The sequence below is a fragment of the Ranitomeya variabilis genome, chromosome 1 (assembly GCF_051348905.1).
Source record: "Ranitomeya variabilis isolate aRanVar5 chromosome 1, aRanVar5.hap1, whole genome shotgun sequence".
Classification (NCBI taxonomy): Eukaryota; Metazoa; Chordata; class Amphibia; order Anura; family Dendrobatidae; genus Ranitomeya; species Ranitomeya variabilis.
This window is the reverse complement of record NC_135232.1, coordinates 801,983,319-802,007,818: the sequence shown is the minus strand read 5'-3', so window position 1 is coordinate 802,007,818 and position 24,500 is coordinate 801,983,319. Positions and strand designations below refer to the sequence as shown.

Genomic DNA, 24,500 nt, shown 5'->3' with positions numbered 1-24,500 from the left:
GAAAGGGGTTAAGATGTGGCTGATTCATCAAAAGTTATAGCATCTTAATGAATTAGGCACCTCTGACTCCAGCACGCCTCCTCATCAAGACCGGCATGAAAAATACCGGTTATTCATGAATTGGTGCCTTATTGATACACTGAGCGCAAATATATCAATGCATGTAAAATGCATCAGCATGGGGTGCAGGTTGTTCTTTTGTTTGAGATTGCCTAGTTGCCCAATCCCTTTAGCTGAACTAAATAGGTAACACATTAAAGTGGCCATTTTGTTATACGTGTATATAAATACATATATTTTATGAACTAATTAAACTTACCAGTACACTTACGGATTGAATTCCTAAGCGTTTGTTCGCGATAAAAATGCTATTTTCTTCGAAAAAAATGCATCGCGGTAAAAAAAGCAGCATGTTCATTAATTTTGCGGATTTTCCGTGTTTTTCCTGCAAATCTATGCATTTGGAAAAAAACGCACAGAAAACGCACAAAAAACGCATCAAAAACGCATGAAAAAACGCGAAAAAAACGCATGCGGATTTCTGGCAGAAATGTCCGGTTTTTGTCAGGAAAATTTCAGCAAGAAATCCTGACGTGTGCACATACCCTAACATCTCCTAGTGCTGCAGTGCCCATAAAGAGTCTTTTAAGTGTTCATAAAAGGTGTGTCACTTTTGGTCAATGCAATGTCAAGACCTGGGAAATCAGATGGGTCATCACTAGGGTTGAGCGACCTTTAGTTTTTTAGGGTCGAGTCGGGTTTTGTGAAACCCGACTGTCTTAAAAGTCGAGTCGAGTGAAATCGGCCGACCACCGTGAAAATTCGGGTTTCGGCCGAAACACGAAACCCAATGAAGGAATTTTTTTTTTTTCTTTCTCTCTCTCTCTCTCTCTCTCTCTCTCTCTCTCCCCCCTCCGTCCCAGCACAGAAAATTTCGTATTGCACATTCCAACTCCCTGCTGCGCACAAGCGATAACATGACAATAGGCGTTCACTCCCCTAAGACCTATGTCATCACTCTGCCCACGCTCATTCATTGGCTGAAAAATGGCGCTAAACGCGTCATACGAAACGCGACTTTGGCGCCAAGATCGCGTACCGCATGGCCGACCCCGCACAGGGATCGGGTCGGGTTTCATGAGACGCCGACTTTGCCAAAAGTCGGCGACTTATGAAAATGAACGACCCGTTTCGCTCAACCCTAGTCATCACATAATCCGAAGGTCCTTCCTTCAATATCTAACATCTAGTATCCAAGGCGCATGCACACTAGATGTTAAATGTACTGTAACAGTTTTTTAGTGCACTTGTTCCGTATGGAAAATATGAAGAATAATCACATACTAAATTATGGAAATGCTCATTCAGCCATGGATATGTTGATGTTCTTGACATTGCAAGGACAAGAAGAACCAATGATGGAGCTGTGGGAAAAATCAGTGCAAAATAGGGTCTTATCCGGTGGATATTACAATTATCTACTCAGATTATACTAACCTGATTTATCCAATAAAAGAGCAAAAATCATCAGGGAAATGTCAGCTGCAGCAGATCCACGGACCAACAAGTGACCATATCAGACTTCAGAATGAAAGGAATATTGTGGCTATTACCCGTGCTGCTGAATAAAGTTTCAATTGAAACTAAATAAGTGAAAGATGTTGGCTTATTCTTCGCGTTTCGAAGTATTCAATTACTTCTTCATCAGGAAATCACCATTTGTATACAGAAAACAGAAAAAAGTTGCTGCTTAAATAGATCAGATTTAGAAAAAACATCGCCAATGAAGCCACATGACAAACAGTGTCTAAGTTCAAAGGGTTAACACATGGTGCAGCACATGATGTATACAGTAGGATCAATAGTTATGTTAATAAATGGACATCAGAAATAATATTTTTCTATTTTACAACTATAAGACCAGAAGCAAAATTAAGAAAGAAAAAGAGAAAAAACTGGAGAGAAAAAAAAAGTGTTTTGGTCATCCTGGAGGAGAAGCCATGCTGAAAAAAGCAAGAAGGGAAATCCTCAAAACGTGTCTTACCTGTTGAGCTAATTTGACCGATAAACAAAAAAAAAAAAGAAGAAGAATGATCAAGGAAAATTATCTACCGTATATATATATATAAACATGATTTATTAAAAAAAAGTAAAAAGTAACTGCTAAAATCACACTAAAAGAACTAGAAGATATTTTAAAATCCACCCCCAGTGGAAAAGCACCAGGCCCAGATGGCTTTCCGGTGGATTATTATAAAAAATATTCCGAAATTCTTCTTCCTCACCTAGTAAATCTCTTTAATTCCTTTCTTAACGGAAAGACCCCACCTTGCCAGGCGCTGGAGGCTTACATTGCTGTTATACCGAAGGAGGGGAAAGATGACAGCCTATGTAGCAATTACCGCCCTATCTCATTACTCAACACCGATTTAAAACTGTGGGCCAAGTTATTGGCCTCAAGAGTTAACGGAGTCCTGGACAGGATTATTCACCCCGACCAAGTAGGTTTCGTAAGGGGCCGTGAGGGCAAAGACAACTCTACTAAGATTCTCCATGCCATTTCTTACGCAAGGAGAACTAAAACGCCATTAACCACTTTGTCAACGGACGCTGAAAAAGCGTTTGACAGAATCAGCTGGCGCTATATGGTTTGCACGCTTCAAAAATTTGCCTTCCCCCCTTTTATAGATGCTATCATGTCCCTCTATGTGGACCCAACTGCTAGAGTCGGGGTGAATGGTATCTTCTCGGAACCCTTTGAAATACGTAATGGCACTAGGCAGGGCTGTCCTCTTTCACCCACCCTCTTTATCATGGTTATGGAGACTCTGATAGAAAAAATAAGAAAAGATACTGATACTAGAGGCCTCTCAGTGGGTACAATAGAAGTCAAAGCGGCTGCTTTTGCGACGACCTTTTAATCTTGACCACTAACCCAAAATTGTCCTTCCCTAGACTTATGGCTTTGTTTGCCGACTTCGGAGAGATCTCAAACTTTAAAATAAACATGAATAAATCGGAAGCTCTAAACATCTCAACAAGCGTCTCAGATATTTCGATATTGAAAAAAGACACCCCTTTTAATTGGCCTACAGACAAATTGAAATATCTTGGAATCTATTTAACGGCAGACCCCTCTTCCCTATATAAATACAACCCCCTTTTAGCAAACCTGCAAACCGACTTAAAAAAGTATGACCTTCCGTACTTATCCTGGATGGGACAGATCAATGTCATAAAATCTTATATCTTCCCAAAGATTTTCTATACCATGAACATGGTCCCTATACCTCTTCCTAACTCATTCTTTATCTCGGTCAACCAGGTGGTCTCTCAATTTGTATGGAAATACAAAAAAGCTAGACTTCCTCTAAAAATCCTCTCCCTGCCTAAGGGAAGAGGGGGTCTCGGTTTGCCTGACTTCAAAACTTATTACAACGCTATCCACCTTGCCAGATGGATAAATCTATCAAAACCTAATCCAGACAACCTTAACACAAAATTGGAACTCTCCTTGATGGGGAAGGAGACTGACCTATATCTGTGCTCATCCTTCACCCCTCCATCAGATAAGCTAGATGAGATAATTCAAAATACATTAGCTTCTAGACGTTCCCTTATTCCAAATCAGCTCCCGCACTGCCTTTTTCTTGATAATATCCCAATTAAAGTTATTCCGTGGTTGACGGATCCTAAATATGATGATGTTTTTGGACTATGGACATCTCTGCCAAATGCCCCAATTTCCCACCTTCTATCCAACCAGATACCCTGCACCGATAACTGGCCGAGCAGCGCTACAAAACATCCCACAAACTTTCTACAGAAGACCCATATACATCATATCATGACAAAATTCGGATCTGGTAGGAGACAACCCTCTAACTGGCTTTGGCTTGAACTTTTAGTCAAGTTAAAATCACCGGTTACTAATTTCTAAGCTTTATGCAAATCTCCTCAAAACCCCAATCCAATTTAAACCTATTTACCTTATTTACTATTTACTCTTTAGAGCTGAAGATCTCATTGTCCCTCCAAGAAACCCAACAAATACTTGCCAACTCTCATGGATTCTCCAGATGCATCCTATTCCACTTTGGATTGGCTGACACCCCACTGTGTTGGAGATGCTCTCGATCCGTGGGTACCATATCACACATCTTCTGGTCTAGTCCGAGATTATTACAATTCTGGACCGATATAAACAAATCTCTCCGCAGTATGGGCCTGATGAATCGAGACCTTACTCCACAAGTTGTCTTACTTTCTCTCCCCTCACCCTCTTTTAATCCAAGGAAACACGACTTGCTTCCCATTTTATTGGCAGCCGCTAAACACTTGATCTCTATGCATTGGAGGCAATTAACACTCCCAACGCTAAAAGAATGGATCCTAAAGGTTCATGATTTGTACCGTCTAGAAGAACTGTCCAGTTGGGAAACTCGCACTCATGGGAAGTTTCAAACCTCTTGGCTTCCCTGGATTAAATTTTCATCCCCCCCTCCCGGTTCATGTTAGGGATCTTCCTATTGAGATATATCTTTATACCTGTCTTATTACGAGCTCTCTCACGGTCCACCAAACCTTTTGAAGAATTATATATGATTGGGACCTACCCTCCGCCGTCCACCGTACTGGCCCGATTGGCCTCCTATACGAGCCAAATACCCTTCCTCAAATCTCAACTTTTAAAGACATAAAACTGCCTGCTCGTGGTCCCGTCCGTCACATCTCCTAGCTTTTTTTATTCCCTTTCATTGTATAACTGAAATTTAGACCTGAAAATGTTGTTAAACGGTTTTTATGCTCACTTGTTCTTTCTCCCAGCAAAGTCGATACTGAAAATGCTAGTTCTTTTGCATATTTAAGACTTTATCTTTTGTATTTTAAATGCAACCGATATTTATATGTGAGCATTTGTTTCTCTGTTTTTTGTTATTTGAAACTTTAAATAAAGAATTAAAAAAAAAAAAAAAGTAAAAAGTAGCAATGAAAATGAATAATTTAAAAAGGTTAAAAAATGGAGTAATGATTGTAATACAATTTTAATTTATCAATTTTATAATTAATAGAATTATGAATGAAATTACCGGGCTTTTTGGCTCATGATTTTCAGAAACATTTGTGATATTGTAGTATAGCAAAAAAAAATATATATTTTTTTAAATTATTTTATATATCAATGGTGTCAGTGGCAGAAAAGGCCAATTATCATACCACGGACAAGGTGCAGTTACAGCATCACTGTGGCCAATACCCGCAAAGTAAAAACCGCACTTGCTATGCAGCTAAACCATGAAACCACAGAGAAATGTACAAAGGATGTGACTACATATACTAAAACCGAAAAACAATCAAACAACGGAAGGATAAAAAAACAGTGATGCAAGCGCATTTTATAAAAAGAACTAACAGCAGAGGAGAAACACAGCGCGATGGCTACACTCTGAACAAATATAAAATTAAAGAAGATATTAATTTATTCCGTCTGCACCTCAGTATCGGCATGAAGGAATTAAGAGGATAAGGGATTTCAATTAAATCAATGGTATGTCTGAATAAGACACACCTAGTGGACCTGCATCATGGGGTATATACACATAGATACATGGTAATGTGCAAAGAAAGTAAGAAGTCAGCAACCTGTGATCAATTCCCAAAAAGGTTAGTTGTGAACTTGTATTTAAAATAAATAATAAATATGAATCTGGTTAGTAACATAAAATGATAATAGTGACGATAGAACATTTCATGTCTATCACTTACCATAAATTCACAAGGACCCTTCAAATCCCCCTTGTATACCGATTATTTCAGTAATTAATTCACTTACCAGTAATCTTTCTGAATACGTTGATAGAATAATGCAACCACATGTTTTCAAATTAGCTAGTTCTCTACAAGACTGCACACATCTCATCCAATTTTATGGGTATATACTGGAAACCACAATATGTGTTTTTACGATGGAGGTATCATCACTTTATTCTAATATTCCACATAATATTGGTTTAATAGTTATCTTACCCTGGACACTAGACTGTGTGACAACCAAAAAAACTTCATACTGAAAGGTTTGAAATTTATATTGGAGAATAATTATTTCACTTTTGAAGGACATCAGTATCATAAAGTAAAGGGCACTGCAATGGGCTCGAAAGTCGCACCTACTTATGCTAACCTTTTCATGGGGATTTTTGAGGGTTATTCTATACAAAAGGTTCATTGATGATTTATTTTTTATTTGGGACAATACCTATAACGATATCGAAATATTCATCAAACATATAAATAATAATGATTGAGGTCTGTCTTTCCCCCCCCCCTTAAATTCTGGTAGCATTAATATTTTGGATATTACCATATTTTCCAAGGATAACACTATCCTTACCAAAACCTTCTTCAAGGAAGTGGGTACTAACAGTTACATACATTTAAAAAGCAGCCATTACACCAAGTGGCTGAACAATGTTCCTAACAATCAATTCCGTAGAATTAGAAAAAATTGTAGTCTAGATGAGGATTTTAAGCATCAAGCTGGTATCCTGCAGGAAAGATTTTCCATTCAGAATTATCCAAATCAGCTAATTAAACATGCATACGAAAACTCCTTGGTGATTAGTCAAGACTTCTTAGTGAGGAATAAGAACAAAAAAACAATGGTGAACAGATATATGTCCAACTTTATTACACAATTTAATTCTCAACATAGACAAATACGAGAAATGTTTCCAAAAAATTGGCATATACTATTAAATGATCCCATTTTGGGAAATACTCTCCCTAGAAATCCAGGTATTGTTAGCACCAGGGGTGGATTATAATAGGGTCAATCTGGGCGGTAGCCAGGGCCCAGTGGTGTGGGGGGGCCCTGGGCTACAGCTGAGATTGCCCGCCGCCATCAGGGCATTACTGCCCTGACTGGCGTATGGGCCCGGTGGGCAGAGGGAGCCCGCATCGGGCCCCGTCTCATCTGCTCATCGGGCCCCTACCGGCGCTGCGGCAGTTAAACGCTATTGATATGCGGGCGCGCGCCTGCACGTCAATAGTTAACAGCCACCAGCCAATCGGAGGCTGGCAGCTGACATCAGCTGCAGCGCGCACATCGCCGGCATCTGATGTCATTGTCAGTCGCCAGCGAGTGCGTGCTTCAGCTGCGAGGAGAGAGCTTCCCTTAATCCACCCCTGGTTAGCACCATGCTCACCGAACCCGGGGCTGTTGTTGATGGCACCTTGCTCGTCGATTCCTCCTCCTCCTTCATTGCTCCCGCATTGATGCGGGCTTCTCTCAGGACTGGCTCCCGGCGCATGCCTGCTCGGGCGCGTTGCATGCTTCCTCCCTGCTGTCAGCCGCGTGCTCTGTCTCTTCCCATATGCATCTTAGGGATCGAGCGCCCGCACATTCCTCCTCTTTATCCAGCACTGTGACCTGACCCAGCAGTATTGCCGTGCCAAAAGGGGGCTGGCGTTAGGTATTTCAGGCTGCCCTTCCCTTGTGGAGGCGCCTGATTGTTTAGTTTCTCTCCCATTACCAGGCCTGTCCCTCTGCTCCTTGCTTATGTCCATACTGATACTGATCTCTGTGTCTTAACCCCTTGCCTCCCTGTTTCTTCTTGCACAGTATTTCTGTGTCTTAACCCCTTGCCTCCCTGTTACCTTTTCAGTGTCCGTCTCTGCCCTGTGTCCTCCAGTAACCTGCTAGCATCTCCTCCTCATTAGTCTGCTGACCTTCTTCTCTTTGGTCTCCCTTGCCCTGTTTCCTCTTTTTGTGGTTGCTTATCCTGCTCCTTACCCGCACGGCTCTATCTCTCTTCCCGCGTCCCAGTCCCGTCTCCGTTTGTTCGCTATCAAGCCAACCCCTGGTCCTGACATCCGTCGTACTTGAGGCCTCTGAGCTTGCTCCCAAACTATCCCAATATAGGGGTTGGTCCAATCTGGGGCACTTGCTTGGGGGAGGTTCAGTATCATGGTCCAGTGGGTCCACTCTTGGTAACTTCCACCTCCGGCATAACAGTCTGCCGCCTCAGGCATAACAGGTATTACTTTTCGTAGGGCTCCTACTAGAAAAAGCATTATATCTCCCAGTCGCCAGAAAACTTCCATTAATATAAATGATCCCAGATCGAATATTAGAATTAAAGAAATTTATAAATGTGGACTAAAAAATTGTTTATGTTGTAATATCATTGATCAATGAATATTGTTTCTTCTGCCACAAGGGAGATTTTTCCAATTAATCAATTTTTAAAATGCACAACTGAATTTGTCATCTATGTTATTTTGTGTAAATGCAGTAAACATTATGTGGGTAGAACCACCCAACCATTACACCTTAGACTCTATTACCGCAGATACAATATCAGGAAAGGCTTCCTTCTACAGGGCCTCTCAAGACATTGCATCATCGTACACAATAAAAATTACAATGATTTGATAATTAGCCCTAGCAAACATATTCCTACAAATACCTCCAATAAAATACAAATTAAATAGGAAAGAAATCTATTAGATTTACTGATTAAACACTCTGAAATATGGGCTAATTAAATCTCAGAGGCCATCTTATAAGCCATACTACAGCAACATCTACAGCAACATTTATCAATTAAGTTATTCACCAACTTTCTTTTCGTTCACTATCAATCGTTTCAGTCCTCACATTTGTGATAATATTTAAAAAAAAATAAGAATTTTTTTAAAAATATTTTCACACTAAGTTTATTATTTTTGGCCCTAAATCAGAATTTAACTACTTATCAAACAGAACGTTCCATTGTCACTATTATCATTTTATGTTACTAACCAGATTCATATTTACTATCCCTTAATATTCGCACTGCTCTAATATTTTTTTTGGTGTAATTTTGGCACTAGCACCTTTATGGTTTATTTTAGCTCCTATTATAAATACAAGTTCACAACTTACGTGTTTGAGAATTGATCACAGGTTGCTGACTTCTTACTTTCTTTGCACATTACCATGTATCTATTGTGTATCTACCCCATGATGCAGGTCCACTGGGTGTGTCTTATTCAGACATACCATTGATTTAATTGAAATCCCTTATCCTCTTAATTCCTTCATGCCGATTCTGAGGTGCAGACGGAATTAATTAATATCTTCTTTAATTTTATATTTGTTCAGAGTGTAGCCATCGCGCTGTGTTTCTCCTCTACTGGTGGTTCTTTTTGTAAAACGCTCTTGCATCACTGTTTTTTTATCCTTCCGTTGTTTGATTGTTTTTCGGTTTTAGTATATGTAGTGACATTCTTTGTACATTTCTCTATGGGCTCATGGTGCGACTACATTGCAGTGCGGTTTTGGCCACAGTGATGCTGTAACCGCACCTTGTCCGTGGTTTGATAATTGGCCTTTTCTGCCACTGACACCATTGATATATAAAATAATTAAAAAATATATATATATTTTTTTGCTATACTACAATATCACAAATGTTTCTGAAAATCATGAGCCGAAAAGCCCCGCAATTTCATTCATAATTTTATTAATTATAAAATTGATAAATTAAAATTGTATTACAATCATTACTCCATTTTTTAACCTTTTTAATTCATTTTTACTTTATACTTTTTTAATAGACCATGTTTATATATAAATAATTTTCCTTGATCGCTCTTCTTTCTTTTTTCTTGTTCATCTGTCAAATTAGCTAAACAGGTAATACAAGTTGTGGGGATTTCCCTCCTTGTTTTCTCAACATAGGTTTTCCACCAGGATGATCAAAACACTTTTTTTTTTTCTCTCCTTTTTTTCTCTTTTCTTAATTTTGCTTTTGGTCCTATAGCTGTAAAATAGAAAAAAACATTATTTATGATGTCCATTTATTAACATAAATATTGATCCTACTGATTTCGTATATATTATGTGCTGCACCATGTGTCAACCCTTTGAACTTTGACACTGTTTGTCATGTGGCTTCATTGGCACTGTTTTTTCTAAATCTGATCTATTTAAACAGCAACTTTTTTCTGTTTTCTGTATATAAATGGTGATTTCCTGATGGAGAAGTAATTGAATACTTCAAAGCGTGTAGAATAAACCACCATCTTTCACTTATTTTGTTTGGATTGGAACTTTATTCAGCAGCACGGGTAATAGCCACAATATTCCTTTCATTCTGAAGGACAAGAAGAAACATGGTCAACCCCTTGAAATAATTCTGTATTAGGTGTCTTTACCAGTTATTCGCAGAATCACAGAATATATCTTTTCAGAACACCTGAAGTAATTCCAAAAAGGGATAAAGGATTCACTAGCCCAGAAGGAGGAAGCTCAGTTTGTGAGTTATCAGGAGCATCCAGCGTGAAGCATTCCAGAAGGAGAAGAAGAAGAAAGGTATATTAACATATTAGCATTTATACAATGTATTACAATAAAAAACCCATAAAATTACATCTTCAATATTTGCAATGCTCTTCAGATATCTGACTTGATGTCTAGATCATATTCACATAATTGTAATATTTCAAACTATAGAATATGTAATGGATTTTGTAACAGAAGTTCTAAATAATTAACCTTGTGAATGTGCAAAAGACTTATTGTTTATCATGTAACATTCATTTTACTTTGCAGATTTTTATTTCTGTTTGTAAAACTTAATTTATGGTAAGTATAGAGTGACCATCCATACACATTCCCACCAAGATCAGTAAATTGGGTCTCCTTGTTCACAAGAAGGTTACTAAATGCTGGTCACGACTCACGACTTGCGATAACGTGAGTTCTGGCAAAAGTTTATAAGGTGTAAAAGGATTGTCTGCTTGGGACATTGTTTTCTTCCAGGCTTTGTCTTAATCATGAGAGCTCCAGCAATATTTATAGCTCAACTTTCCAATATAAACAAGTCATGTCCATCTGTCTAATATTTGCAAGTACAAATAATAATGATAAAAAAGAAAATTAAAACTAAATGTAATGGTACATTTCATAATATCTGCAGCAGCTTGTCCAACCACAAGTTTAGATACCCATGCTTTATTTTCTTTTTTCTCTTTTCTTTTTTTTTTTTTTTACTAATTAGGGTATGCGGAGTCCAATGGTTAGTTTCAAACATCTTAACCTAAATCTATAGATAAAATTCAGAAAAAGTAGAGCAAAGGAAAACTGTGGCATATTTTGTAAAGCATTATACTAAGCTTACATTTTTTTCATAATTGTGAACTGTTCAGCACTTTGCAAAGCACTTTGTTAGACGATTTTGATTCATTTTATGTGTACAGCTATACATCAATGTGAACAACAATTTTAAGGCTGGACACAATTATGAGAAAATATTTTTTAAGTTTAGTTGCTCTTTAATATTACTGAGAGTATTTAGAAACTATTGAAAAACAAAGTATTTTACGTTAATTATACTGACCTATAATATAATAAGCATCAATTAGCATCTAATACATGTCCCTTCTACAGGATAAGAAATGGGATTCAAATGACCAGAAGAGCTCACAAAGTCACGATTGTCAAGCAGACTATGATAGGTAAAGTGCTTTTTATTATGTTTTTAAAAAAAATCTTTTTAGATGTCTTTGTGTAGCAGAATAGATTTTGGACCCAATTTCTGAAAACTATTTCACCAGAATTTTGGTTTAAATTGCTTTGAAAAGTCAAAACATTTTTGGCACAGCTCTGCCAAAATGGATGGAGCTCTGGCAGAATGGGGACACGGTGGCTGCATAATGACACATGGTAACACAACTCGTTTAATGCATGATGAACAGTGGTGTTCCTTATGCCTGATATCTTAAGATTCCTGACGGAATGCACACCATAATCAGACTCCAGATTCATGCAGAGCCTTTTCACAAATCAGATGCATCTGACTCCACCATGCCCCCTGATCAAGGAATAATGAGTTGATGAGTTAACTCTGGGGGGTCCAACAGCACACGTGAAACGCTATGACAAAGTCAGCCTCATTCTTGCTGTTTTCACTGTAGACGTGATAAAAAAAAAGTGCAATTGCAGACTTTTCTTTGATTTTGAAATTTAGTTATTAACTTAACTGACCTATAGTGGGCAATACCCATACATTACTATGTGACACTGTTCAATATTATATACAGTTGTCACAATTCCTCCAATCATTGTGTCTATGATGCAGTGAGTGACAGTTCAGCTGTCCAATCTGGGGCAGGGGCATGCTGAGTTGTTGGTAATGTGATTGACAGCTCAGCTGTCCATTCTGGAGCTGAGGCATGCTGAGATGTCAGTGTTGTGAACGACAGTCCAGCCATCCAATCAGAGTCAGTGCCTGCCGGGTATCCTCCAGGTGTCTCTTGTCCTAGGTTATTACCTGGTTATTTATCTGTCCATCTGTGTCTTATTGCTGCCAGTTGTAATAGCACGGGATTACCGCGACAGAGAGGAGCCAGAAGACCACAGCATCTGAGTTCTGCTACTCTGGCGCTGAATAGAAGCACTTCACCTTCTTATTAAACCGTGTTAATATCTTTGGGAAGTGCAGGAAAAGAAATTTCTTTCAATATTTCTTTCATTTGAGAGGATACAGACCAGAGAGGAGATCCTGGGTTCCTGCTCATTAGCCGATCGTCTGGTCAGGGTCTTCCATCTTAGGTTTCCTGGGAAACCAGGGGGATCCAGTGCACCCCCCTTAGAAAAGGGGATACTGTCACTATTGCTCAACTCATTGTGTCTTTGCAATAAGTGACAGTTTAGTCCAATCTGGGCTGGGGTGTTCTGAGCTGACAGTTTTGTGAGTGACAGTCCAGCCGTCCAATCAGAGCCAGGGCGTGGTGGGTTTCCTCCAGGTGTTTCCCATCCTGGTTTATTGCCTGGCTGTTTATCTGGCTATCTGTATCTTATTGCTGCCAGTTGTAGCCTAATTAAAGTGGCTTGTGTTTGCTATGATTTCTGAGTTCTAATATTCTGATCTTTGTTTACTGACCTTGGATTTGTTTTTGACCATCCATTTGCCTAGTCACTTTGTCTTGATCCGCTACCTTCCTGAAATTCTGACCTTGGACCATGACCTGACTACGCCTCTGTCTTTCCCCTTAGTTTAAGTTAAGCTCTAGTATTGTCAGGACTCTGAACATTTTATACCTTTTGTGCATTACTGCCCTTTTCCAAGATGGCGTCTTTGGTCTCATGTGCACTGTGTCTTCCTGCTATAAAACTCCACCCCAGCCTTCAGTCTGTGCTAGAGTATTCTGCCTTGCATCCAGCTCCTGACCTCTGATTACTCTCTGGCTATATACCTGCTCCTGTGAACCTATATGGTAATCCTGCTACTCTGCTCTGAGTTCCTGCTGCATACACCAGTTCCAGTAATCCTCCTACATCTGCTGCTCGTGTTTACTTCCATCTGCATTTGCTGGTCATGTAAGCTGTTTCTGCTTTGCAATAACCTGAGACTATTAACCAGGCCTCCCTGGTTGAGCTAAGATATGATTTGAACTGCCTTATAAGCATATCTATCTGTGTTTGGACTAAAACAAGGACTTATTCGTGTCAAGTATCCTCAAGAATAATTGTGCTTCATAGACTTTCTGCGTGATTGCATTTTCCTCTGAAGTTTCCTATAGACTGCTAAGCTGCGTTTAATATTTACACCAAGTGTTGTGGACTTGAGTTTCTCTCTGCACCTGTTTGAATCACCGTGTGATAATATAGACTTTAGCACTTATAAAACTGTGTCCTGTAGTTGTCTTGTTCCACGCAAAGTCTCCTGAGTTATCCCCTATAATTATTACAAGTATCTTACCCCTGACCTATTGACTAGCCTGCCTCACAGCTTTTCTGTGAGTAGTGAATAGCATCACAATAACCTTGTATAATCACCCAGATTGCAATTTAAAAAAATTCTATATTTTTAGGAATTACATATTGAAAGAAAAAGAGGAAAACAGTAGAAAAAAAGAAAGCCAGAACTTGGTAAGCCCTTATTTATGATTATTGATAGCTGTTTATTTGACATAGTTTAAACGGTATTATTTTATTATGCAGTACAGACAACCCCTCCTTGTGCACCATGGACCAGGTTGGATTTGGTGTTTTACAGCACTAATTGTATTTTTCGGATTATAAGACGTACTTTTTCCCCCCATATTTGGGAGGAAAAAGAGGGTTCGTCTTATAATTTGAATGTATTTTACTGGGGGGGCAGTGGTGGAGCACGGTCACAGCAGCCAGGGTCACTGATTCAGGAGGTCAGCGGCAGTAGAAGGAGGGGGGAGATGCTGCAGAGGTGGCACATGTGCAGATTGAGATCTCAGGTGACGAGATCTTGTCTGAGACTTCAATCTGCGCATGTGCCGCGTTCGGCGGCCATTTTCCTGAACCCCACCGCAGGAATATGTACGGGAGAGGGAACCTCCGGTTTCTGATGCCAATACCTTTTGAAAGGACTGGACCAGCAGCATCACCCCACTCTTCCTTCTGCCGCCAATCTCCAAAACAGCGACCCTTCTGAAAGGACATGCCTCACAGCATCTCCCCACCCCTGCCGACGACGACTTCTTGAAGCAGTGACCATGGCTCCTGTGACCTTACTCCTCCGCTGCCCCCAGATAAATTACCGTTAAAACATTATAAGGCGCACCACCATTTTATTTAAATTTGTTTTTCCTATTTTCCACCCCAAAATTTGGCGTGCCTCTTATAATCCGCAAAATACAGAATCTATATACCGTAGTCAAGAACATGACAAAAAATGTTTAGAAGGTGCAATTCTATAGCCCCATTTTTATTTATTCTACATTTTCATTGGTTAAATAAATATGGTGTGTCACCCAAATATCATATTTCTGAAAATTGATTTCTGTCCAGAAATCTGCTTAATACAAGTTTAAAAGTGTTATCAGAGACTTGGTATTTTTTTCTTATGGGACTTAGAACTTAGCATCTACCTGTCTATTCTGCCCAGTGCTGATCCCTGCTGGCTCAGAGCTGTCATGTACCAATCCTGCCGGTGATTTTTTGGCTTATAGTGATGTCACGTTGACAGAGCAGCTTCTTCTTTTCCAGAGCCAGCATGGGTTTGCAGCTAACAAGTCATGCCATACTAATCTAATTTCCTTCCACGATGGAATCAGGGAAATGCGGTAGATATAGCATATCTCGACTTCAGCAAAGCATTTGATAAAATATCTCATACTATCCTTATTGAAAAAATGTCCTAGTATGGGATTTGTAGTGCAGTGTGGTTGGTGCAGTGCAACAGGCAGGGACCACAGAAAAGTCCAACATAAACAATGTCTTTATTTGCACACTAGAGAAGTGAGAGAAAGGATTCAGAAGGATGTACATAAGATTGAACAATGGACAGAGGCTAAAAGAATGGCATTTAACATGGACAAATGCAAGATTCTACATCTGGGCAAGAAAAACTAAAATTACATCTACAGAATGGAAGGAATAGACCTAAGCAACAGCACGTGTGAAAAATGAGTCAACAGTGTGAAGTAGCAGCAAAAAAGCAAACACAGTTCTGGGATAAATTAAGAGATGCATAGAGTCTCATAGCATAGAGTCCTGTCTCATCAGGCCTCCTCTGTAACACTGTGAATCAGTTTTTCAATGTCTTTTTTACCAAAACTAGACAAAGTTCACAGAAGAGCTACCAGGATGGTGAGCGGACTGCAAGCTTTGTCCTGTGAGGAACAGTTAAAGGATTTGGGAATGTTTAGGTTGCAAAAAAGAAGGATAAGAGGACACTTAATAGTTGAGAATAGTTGTCTACAAGTATCTGAAGGGATGTAACAGTGTAGAAGGATCATAATTATTCTCAATTGCACACGGAAACTGTTGTGAAATTGGATTCTGGGCTCCCCCGGTGGCCACTTGTGGAATTTAACTTGTGTGCATCATCCCCTCTGTTCACCTGCTCCTATCAGGATGTGGGAGTCGCTATATAACCTTGCTCCTCTGTCAGTTTCATGCCGGTCAACAATGTAATCAGTAGTCTTTCTGTGCATGTTCCTGCTACTAGACAACTCCCAGCTAAGTTGGACTTTTGTCCTTGTGTGTTTTTGCATTTTGTTCCTGTTCACAGCTGCTGTTTCGTTACTGTGTCTGGAAAGCTCTTGTGAGCGGAAATTGCCACTCTGGTGTTATGAGTTAATGCTAGAGTCTTAAAGTAATTTCTGGATGGTGTTTTGATAGGGTTTTCTGCTGACCATGAAAGTGCCCTTTCTGTCTTCATGCTATCTAGTAAGCGGACCTCGATTTTGCTAAACCTATTTTCATACTACGTTTGTCATTTCATCTTAAATCACCGCCAATATATGTGGGGGCCTCTGTCTGCCTTTTGGGAAAATTTCTCTAGAGGTGAGCCAGGACTGTCTTTTCCTCTGCTAGGATTAGGTAGTTCTCCGGCTGGCGCTGGGCATCTAGGGATAAAAAAAACGTAGGCATGCTACCCGGCCACTTCTAGTTGTGCGGCAGGTTTAGTTCATGGTCAGTATAGTTTCCATCTTCCAAGAGCTAGTTCTCATATATGCTGGGCTATGTTCTCTCGCCATTGAGAATCATGACAGTTTGACCGGCCCAAAAAAGGGTTAAATTACTGGCTGAGAAAGGAGAGAAAAAAGAAGTCTGCTACAATTTTTTTTTTTTTTTTTTTTTTTCCCTCTAGTTCTGAGTGTGCTCTTAATTGAATCACTTGCTAGTCTGCCTATACTGCAGCCTTCCTCTCTTCCTCTCCTTCTAATCCTTGAATGGCTCTGTGTTCACCTGTTTCAAATGGATCTTCAGAGTGTAGCTACAGGTTTGAATAATCTCGCCACAAAGGTACAAAATTTGCAAGATTTTGTTGTTCATGCACCTATGTCTGAGCCTAGAATTCCTTTGCCTGAATTCTTCTCGGGGAATAGATCTCACTTTCAAAATTTTAAAAATAATTGCAAATTGTTTTTGTCCCTGAAGTCTCGCTCTGCCGGAGACCCTGCACAGCAGGTCAGGATTGTAATTTCCTTGCTCCGGGGTGACCCTCAAGACTGGGCTTTTGCATTGGCACCAGGGGATCCTGCATTGCTCAATGTGGATGCGTTTTTTCTGGCCTTGGGGTTGCTTTATGAGGAACCTCATTTAGAGCTTCAGGCGGAAAAGGCCTTGATGTCCTTGTCTCAGGGGCAAGATGAAGCTGAAATATACTGCCAAAAATTCCGCAAATGGTCTGTGCTTACTCAGTGGAATGAGTGCGCCCTGGCGGCGATTTTCAGAGAAGGTCTCTCTGATGCCATTAAGGATGTTATGGTGGGGTTCCCTGTGCCTGCGAGTCTGAATGAGTCCATGACGATGGCTATTCAGATCGATAGGCGTCTGCGGGAGCGCAAACCTGTGCACCATTTGGCGGTGTCTACTGAGAAAACGCCAGAAAATATGCAATGTGATAGAATTCTGTCCAGAAGCGAGCGGCAGAATTTTAGACGAAAAAATGGGTTGTGCTTCTATTGTGGTGATTCAACTCATGTTATATCAGCATGCTTTAAGCGTACTAAGAAGCCTGACAAGTCTGTTTCAATTAGCACTTTACAGTCTAAGTTTATTCTATCTGTGACCCTGATTTGTTCTTTGTCATCTATTACCGCGGACGCCTATGTCGACTCTGGCGCTGCTTTGAGTCTTATGGATTGGTCCTTTGCCAAACGCTGTGGGTATGATTTGGAGCCATTGGAGGCTCCTATACCTCTGAAAGGGATTGACTCCACCCCATTGGCTAGTAATAAACCACAATACTGGACACAAGTGACTATGCGTGTTAATCCGGATCACCAGGAGGTTATTCGCTTTCTGGTGCTGTATAATCTACATGATGTTTTGGTGCTGGGATTGCCATGGCTGCAATCTCATAACCCAGTCCTCGACTGGAGAGCTATGTCTGTGTTAAGCTGGGGATGTAAAGGAACTCATGGGGTCGTACCTTTGGTTTCCATTTCATCATCTATTCCCTCTGAGATTCCTGAATTCTTGTCTGACTTTCGTGACGTTTTTGAAGAACCCAAGGTTGGTTCACTACCTCCGCACCGGGAGTGCGATTGTGCCATAGACTTGATCCCGGGTAGTAAATACCCTAAGGGTCGTTTATTTAATCTGTCTGTGCCTGAACACGCTGCTATGCGAGAATATATAAAGGAGTCCTTGGAAAAGGGACATATTCGTCCTTCGTCATCTCCCTTAGGAGCCGGTTTTTTCTTTGTGTCTAAGAAAGACGGCTCTTTGAGGCCGTGTATTGATTATCGACTTTTGAATAAAATCACGGTTAAATATCAATATCCGTTACCACTGCTTACTGATTTGTTTGCTCGTATAAAGGGGGCCAAGTGGTTCTCTAAGATTGATCTCCGTGGGGCGTATAATTTGGTGCGAATCAAGCAGGGGGATGAGTGGAAAACCGCATTTAATACGCCCGAGGGCCATTTTGAGTATTTGGTGATGCCTTTTGGTCTTTCAAATGCCCCTTCAGTCTTCCAGTCCTTTATGCATGACATTTTCCGCGATTATTTGGATAAATTTATGATTGTGTATCTGGATGATATTCTGATTTTTTCGGATGACTGGGACTCTCATGTCCAGCAGGTCAGGAGGGTTTTTCAGGTTTTGCGGTCTAATTCCTTGTGTGTGAAGGGTTCTAAGTGTGTTTTTGGGGTTCAGAAGATTTCCTTCTTGGGATACATTTTTTCCCCCTCTTCCATCGAGATGGATCCTGTCAAGGTTCAGGCTATTGGTGATTGGACGCAACCCTCTTCTCTTAAGAGTCTTCAGAAATTTTTGGGCTTTGCTAACTTTTATCGTCGATTTATTGCTGGTTTTTCTGATGTTGTAAAACCATTGACTGATTTGACTAAGAAGGGTGCTGATGTTGCTGATTGGTCCCCTGATGCTGTGGAGGCCTTTCGGGAGCTCAAGCGCCGCTTTTCTTCCGCCCCAGTGTTGCGTCAGCCTGATGTTGCTCTTCCTTTTCAGGTTGAGGTCGACGCTTCTGAAATCGGAGCTGGGGCGGTGTTGTCGCAGAGAAGTTCCGACTGCTCCGTGATGAGACCTTGTGCTTTTTTTTCCCGTAAATTTTCGCCCGCCGAGCGGAATTATGATATTGGGAATCGGGAGCTTTTGGCCATGAAGTGGGCTTTTGAGGAGTGGCGTCACTGGCTTGAGGGGGCCAGACATCAGGTGGTGGTATTGACTGACCACAAAAATTTAATTTACCTTGAGTCTGCCAGGCGCCTGAATCCTAGACAAGCGCGCTGGTCGTTGTTTTTCTCTCGGTTTAATTTTGTGGTGTCTTACCTACCGGGTTCTAAGAATGTTAAGGCGGATGCCCTTTCTAGGAGTTTTGAGCCTGACTCCCCTGGTAATTCTGAGCCCACAGGTATCCTTAAAGATGGAGTGATATTGTCTGCCGTTTCTCCAGACCTGCGGCGGGCCTTGCAGGAGTTTCAGGCGGATAGACCTGATCGTTGCCCACCTGGTAGACTGTTTGTTCCTGATGATTGGACCAGTAGAGTCATCTCTGAGGTTCATTCTTCTGCGTTGGCAGGTCATCCTGGAATCTTTGGTACCAGGGATTTGGTGGCAAGGTCCTTCTGGTGGCCTTCCCTGTCACGAGATGTGCGAGGCTTTGTGCAGTCTTGTGACGTTTGTGCTCGGGCCAAGCCTTGTTGTTCTCGGGCTAGTGGATTGTTGTTACCCTTGCCTATCCCGAAGAGGCATTGGACGCACATCTCGATGGATTTTATTTCGGATCTGCCTGTTTCTCAGAAGATGTCTGTCATCTGGGTGGTGTGTGACCGTTTCTCTAAGATGGTCCATCTGGTTCCCTTGCCTAAGTTGCCTTCTTCTTCCGAGTTGGTTCCTCTGTTTTTTCAAAATGTTGTTCGTTTGCATGGTATTCCGGAGAATATCGTTTCTGACAGAGGGACCCAATTCGTGTCTAGATTTTGGCGGGCATTCTGTGCTAGGATGGGCATAGATTTGTCTTTTTCGTCTGCTTTCCATCCTCAGACTAATGGCCAGACCGAGCGGACTAATCAGACCTTGGAGACATATTTGAGGTGTTTTGTGTCTGCGGATCAGGATGATTGGGTTGCTTTTTTGCCTTTGGCGGAGTTCGCCCTCAATAATCGGGCCAGCTCTGCCACCTTGGTGTCCCCGTTTTTCTGTAATTCGGGGTTTCATCCTCGATTTTCCTCCGGTCAAGTGGAATCTTCGGATTGTCCTGGAGTGGATGCTGTGGTGGAGAGGTTGCATCAGATTTGGGGGCAGGTGGTGGACAATTTGAAGTTGTCCCAGGAGAAGACTCAGCTTTTTGCCAACCGCCGTCGTCGTGTTGGTCCTCGGCTTTGTGTTGGGGACTTGGTGTGGTTGTCTTCTCGTTTTGTCCCTATGAGGGTTTCTTCTCCTAAGTTTAAGCCTTGGTTCATCGGCCCGTACAAGATATTGGAGATTCTTAACCCTGTGTCCTTCTGTTTGGACCTCCCTGCATCCTTTTCGATTCATAATGTTTTTCATCGGTCATTGTTGCGCAGGTATGAGGTACCAGCTGTGCCTTCCGTTGAGCCTCCTGCTCCGGTGTTGGTTGAGGGTGAGTTGGAGTACGTTGTGGAAAAGATCTTGGACTCTCGTGTTTCCAGACGGAAACTCCAGTATCTGGTCAAATGGAAGGGATACGGTCAGGAGGATAATTCTTGGGTCACTGCCTCTGATGTTCATGCCTCCGATCTTGTCCGTGCCTTTCATAGGGCTCATCCTGATCGCCCTGGTGGTTCTGGTGAGGGTTCGGTGCCCCCTCCTTGAGGGGGGGGGGTACTGTTGTGAAATTGGATTCTGGGCTCCCCCGGTGGCCACTTGTGGAATTTAACTTGTGTGCATCATCCCCTCTGTTCACCTGCTCCTATCAGGATGTGGGAGTCGCTATATAACCTTGCTCCTCTGTCAGTTTCATGCCGGTCAACAATGTAATCAGTAGTCTTTCTGTGCATGTTCCTGCTACTAGACAACTCCCAGCTAAGTTGGACTTTTGTCCTTGTGTGTTTTTGCATTTTGTTCCTGTTCACAGCTGCTGTTTCGTTACTGTGTCTGGAAAGCTCTTGTGAGCGGAAATTGCCACTCTGGTGTTATGAGTTAATGCTAGAGTCTTAAAGTAATTTCTGGATGGTGTTTTGATAGGGTTTTCTGCTGACCATGAAAGTGCCCTTTCTGTCTTCATGCTATCTAGTAAGCGGACCTCGATTTTGCTAAACCTATTTTCATACTACGTTTGTCATTTCATCTTAAATCACCGCCAATATATGTGGGGGCCTCTGTCTGCCTTTTGGGAAAATTTCTCTAGAGGTGAGCCAGGACTGTCTTTTCCTCTGCTAGGATTAGGTAGTTCTCCGGCTGGCGCTGGGCATCTAGGGATAAAAAAAACGTAGGCATGCTACCCGGCCACTTCTAGTTGTGCGGCAGGTTTAGTTCATGGTCAGTATAGTTTCCATCTTCCAAGAGCTAGTTCTCATATATGCTGGGCTATGTTCTCTCGCCATTGAGAATCATGACAGGAAACAGGAGAAGCAATGAAATGAAACTGAAAGCGGAAAGATACAGATTAGATATTAGAAAAAACCTTTTTGACAGTGAGGGTGATCAATGAGTGGAAGAGGCTGCCACAACAAGTGGTGAGTTCTCCTTCAATGGCAGTCTTCAAACAAAGGCTGGACAGATATCTGTCTGAGATGGTTTAGTGAATCCTGCATTGAGCAGGGGATTGGATGACCCTGGAGGCCCCTTCCAACTCTAACATTCTATGATTCTAATTAGCACACTGTGATTCAATCGTGAGAAACAGAATCTAAAAATAGAAACCAGAAAATCACATTTTATGAATTTTTAGATAATTAAATGGAATTTTATTGCATGAAATAAGTATTTGGCCACCTACCAACAAGCAAGAACTCTGGCTCTCATAGACCTGTTAGTTTTCTTTTAAGAAGCCCTCCTCCTCTGCACCCATCTGTATTAATTGCATCTGTTTTAACTCATTACCTGTTTAAGAGACACCAATTAATCAATCACACTTCAACCTCTCCACCATGACCAAGACCAAAGAGCTGTGTAAGGACACCAGGGACAAAACTGTAGATCTGCACAAGGCTAGGATGGGCTACAGGACAACAGGCAAGCAGCTTGGTGAGAAGACAACTGTTGGCACAATTATTAAAAAATGGAAGAAACACAAGATGACTGTCAATATTCCTTGGTCTGGGGCTCCATGCAAGATTTTGGCTTGTGGGGTAAAGATGATTCTGAGAAAGGTCAGGAATCAGCCCGGAACTACATTGTAGGACCTGGTCAATGACCTGAAGACAGCTGGGACCACAGTCTCAAACATTACCGTTAGTAACATACTACACTGTCAAGTATTAAAATCGTGCAGGGCATGCAAGATGCCCTGCTCATGCCAGCACATGTCCAGACCCATTTTAAGTTCGCCAATGACCATCTGGATGATCCAGAGGAGGCATTGAAGAAGGTCATGTGGTCACATGAGACCAAAAAATAACTTTTGGTATCAAGTCCACTTGTTTGGAGGAAGAAGAAAGATGAGTCCAACCCTAAGAACACCATTCCAACCATGAAGCATGGTTGGGGAAGCATAATACTTTAGGGATGATTTTCTGTAAAGGTGACAGGACGACTGCACTGTATTGAAGGGAGGATGGATGGGATCATGTATTGCAAAATTTTGGCCAACAACCTCCTTCCCTCAGTAAAAGCATGTCATGGCTGGGTCTTCCAGCATGAGAATTACCCAAAACACACAGCCAAGGCAGCTAAGGAGCGGCTTTGTAAGAAGCATGTCAAGGTCCTGGAGTGGCCTAGCCAGTCTCCAGACCTAAACCCAATAGAAAATCTTTGGAGGGAACTGAAAATCAATTTTGCTCAGGGACTGCCCTGAAACTTGAAAGATCTGGAGAAGATCTGTATGGAGGAGTGTGCTAAAATTCCTGCTTTAGTGTGTGCAAACTTGGTCAAGAACTTCAGGAAACGTCTGACCTCTGTAATTGCAAACAAAGGTTTCTTCAAATATTAAGTTCTGTTTTTCTATTGTATCAAATACTTATTTCATGTAATAAAATTTAAAATTAATTATGTAAAAGTCATGCAATATGATTCTCTGGATTTTTTAAAGATTCTGTCTCTCACAAGTGTACCTACGATAAAAATTACAGACCTCTCCATTCTTTGTAGGTGGGAATACTTGCAAAATCAAATACCTATTTCCCCCACTGTACATGAACTCCAATATTGCTGTAAACATTTAAAATGTAAGGTACTTAACTGGCCATCCAACCACGTCAAGGTGTATCTTTAATATGGATGGTCCCTAACCAATAGGTGACCTAACTCTCAATGTGCCAAATCAGGGCTCATTTGAATTGGACGTTAGCAACTAGCTGCCTGTAAGTACTTAGGCCCATAAGAAAAAAAATACAAAAGTCCCGGATAACCCCTTTAAAGGGAACCTGTTACATCCTCTATTGCAATTAAACTGCCGCCAATGTCATGTTAGTGATGCATGCTCAGCTTTCTGGATATGTGCACTGAATTTGTGTGTACGTCCCAGCTTCATATCCTATGTGCGCATCCTCGGGAGCGCTGAGCGTCAGCATGGTGAGCGGGAAGACAAGCGTGCATAACGTGCGCGCTCACAAATTGTCATGTGGCAATTGTCATGTGGCAGCTGCTCTAAAGCACGTGACAGGTTCCCTTTAACAAAGGTCCAGGTTTAAGATTGTTAGCCCCATTCCTCATCTCTCATAAACTAATCTTGCATCCATCAATGCAAGGATCTAGAAGAATTTTCAAGTAAATGACCCCTGGATTACAATAATCTTAGTACCTGTAATGTTTCAGATTTTACAGCAGTCCTTGTTTCTAGAGTATTTTTACAGTGCAGGGTGAAAGATGACCTTTGGTGTTACTCAGATAGGATGCAAAATCTCTTTGCTTTTTGTCAGCTCATCAGGCTTTCCAATGCCACAATACCCAGTGCCATATAATGCTCACCTATGTTCAAGGTGACAGAGATGAATAAATTGCCTTTAATGTAATCCAGATCATAGTTTCATTATACATTTTATGTAATTTGATTGTTTGCCACTCATAATCTAAGTAATGTTTTTTTGCTGATTACTCAAGGTGGTCAATCATAGAACTAAATATCTATTACCCGCTGAAGCATCTAAGGATTTCCAATAGTTTTAAGCAAATTAGTGTCATAACTACAAATAGCCACAAGATGGCAAGAGTAACTTGAACATTGCAGATAAGTAATTCTGCAGAAAGCTTGGAGATTAAAAAATGTATTCCAGTAAAAAAAAAACTTTCTAGCATATCCATAGGATGGCAATGTACAGGAATCTGCTTACCACAATATGCCTGTCTACAAACCCTGCAGCAGGTACCGTTTATATATATATATATATATATATATATATATATATATATATATATATATATATATAATTTTTTTTTT

The 24,500-nt window shown here is 41.0% G+C and overlaps 1 protein-coding gene across 1 annotated transcript in view; it reads left to right on the top strand.

The window, feature by feature from the left end:
- The window catches only part of LOC143768793 (uncharacterized), a 204,137-nt gene that overhangs the window by 85,085 nt on the left and 94,552 nt on the right, over nucleotides 1-24,500 (top strand). The window contains exons 8-10 of the mRNA XM_077257453.1: nucleotides 10,237-10,357; nucleotides 11,435-11,502; nucleotides 13,861-13,918. Of these exons, the coding sequence (XP_077113568.1) occupies nucleotides 10,237-10,357; nucleotides 11,435-11,502; nucleotides 13,861-13,918 (247 nt within the window). The remainder of the gene's footprint in view (nucleotides 1-10,236; nucleotides 10,358-11,434; nucleotides 11,503-13,860; nucleotides 13,919-24,500) is intronic.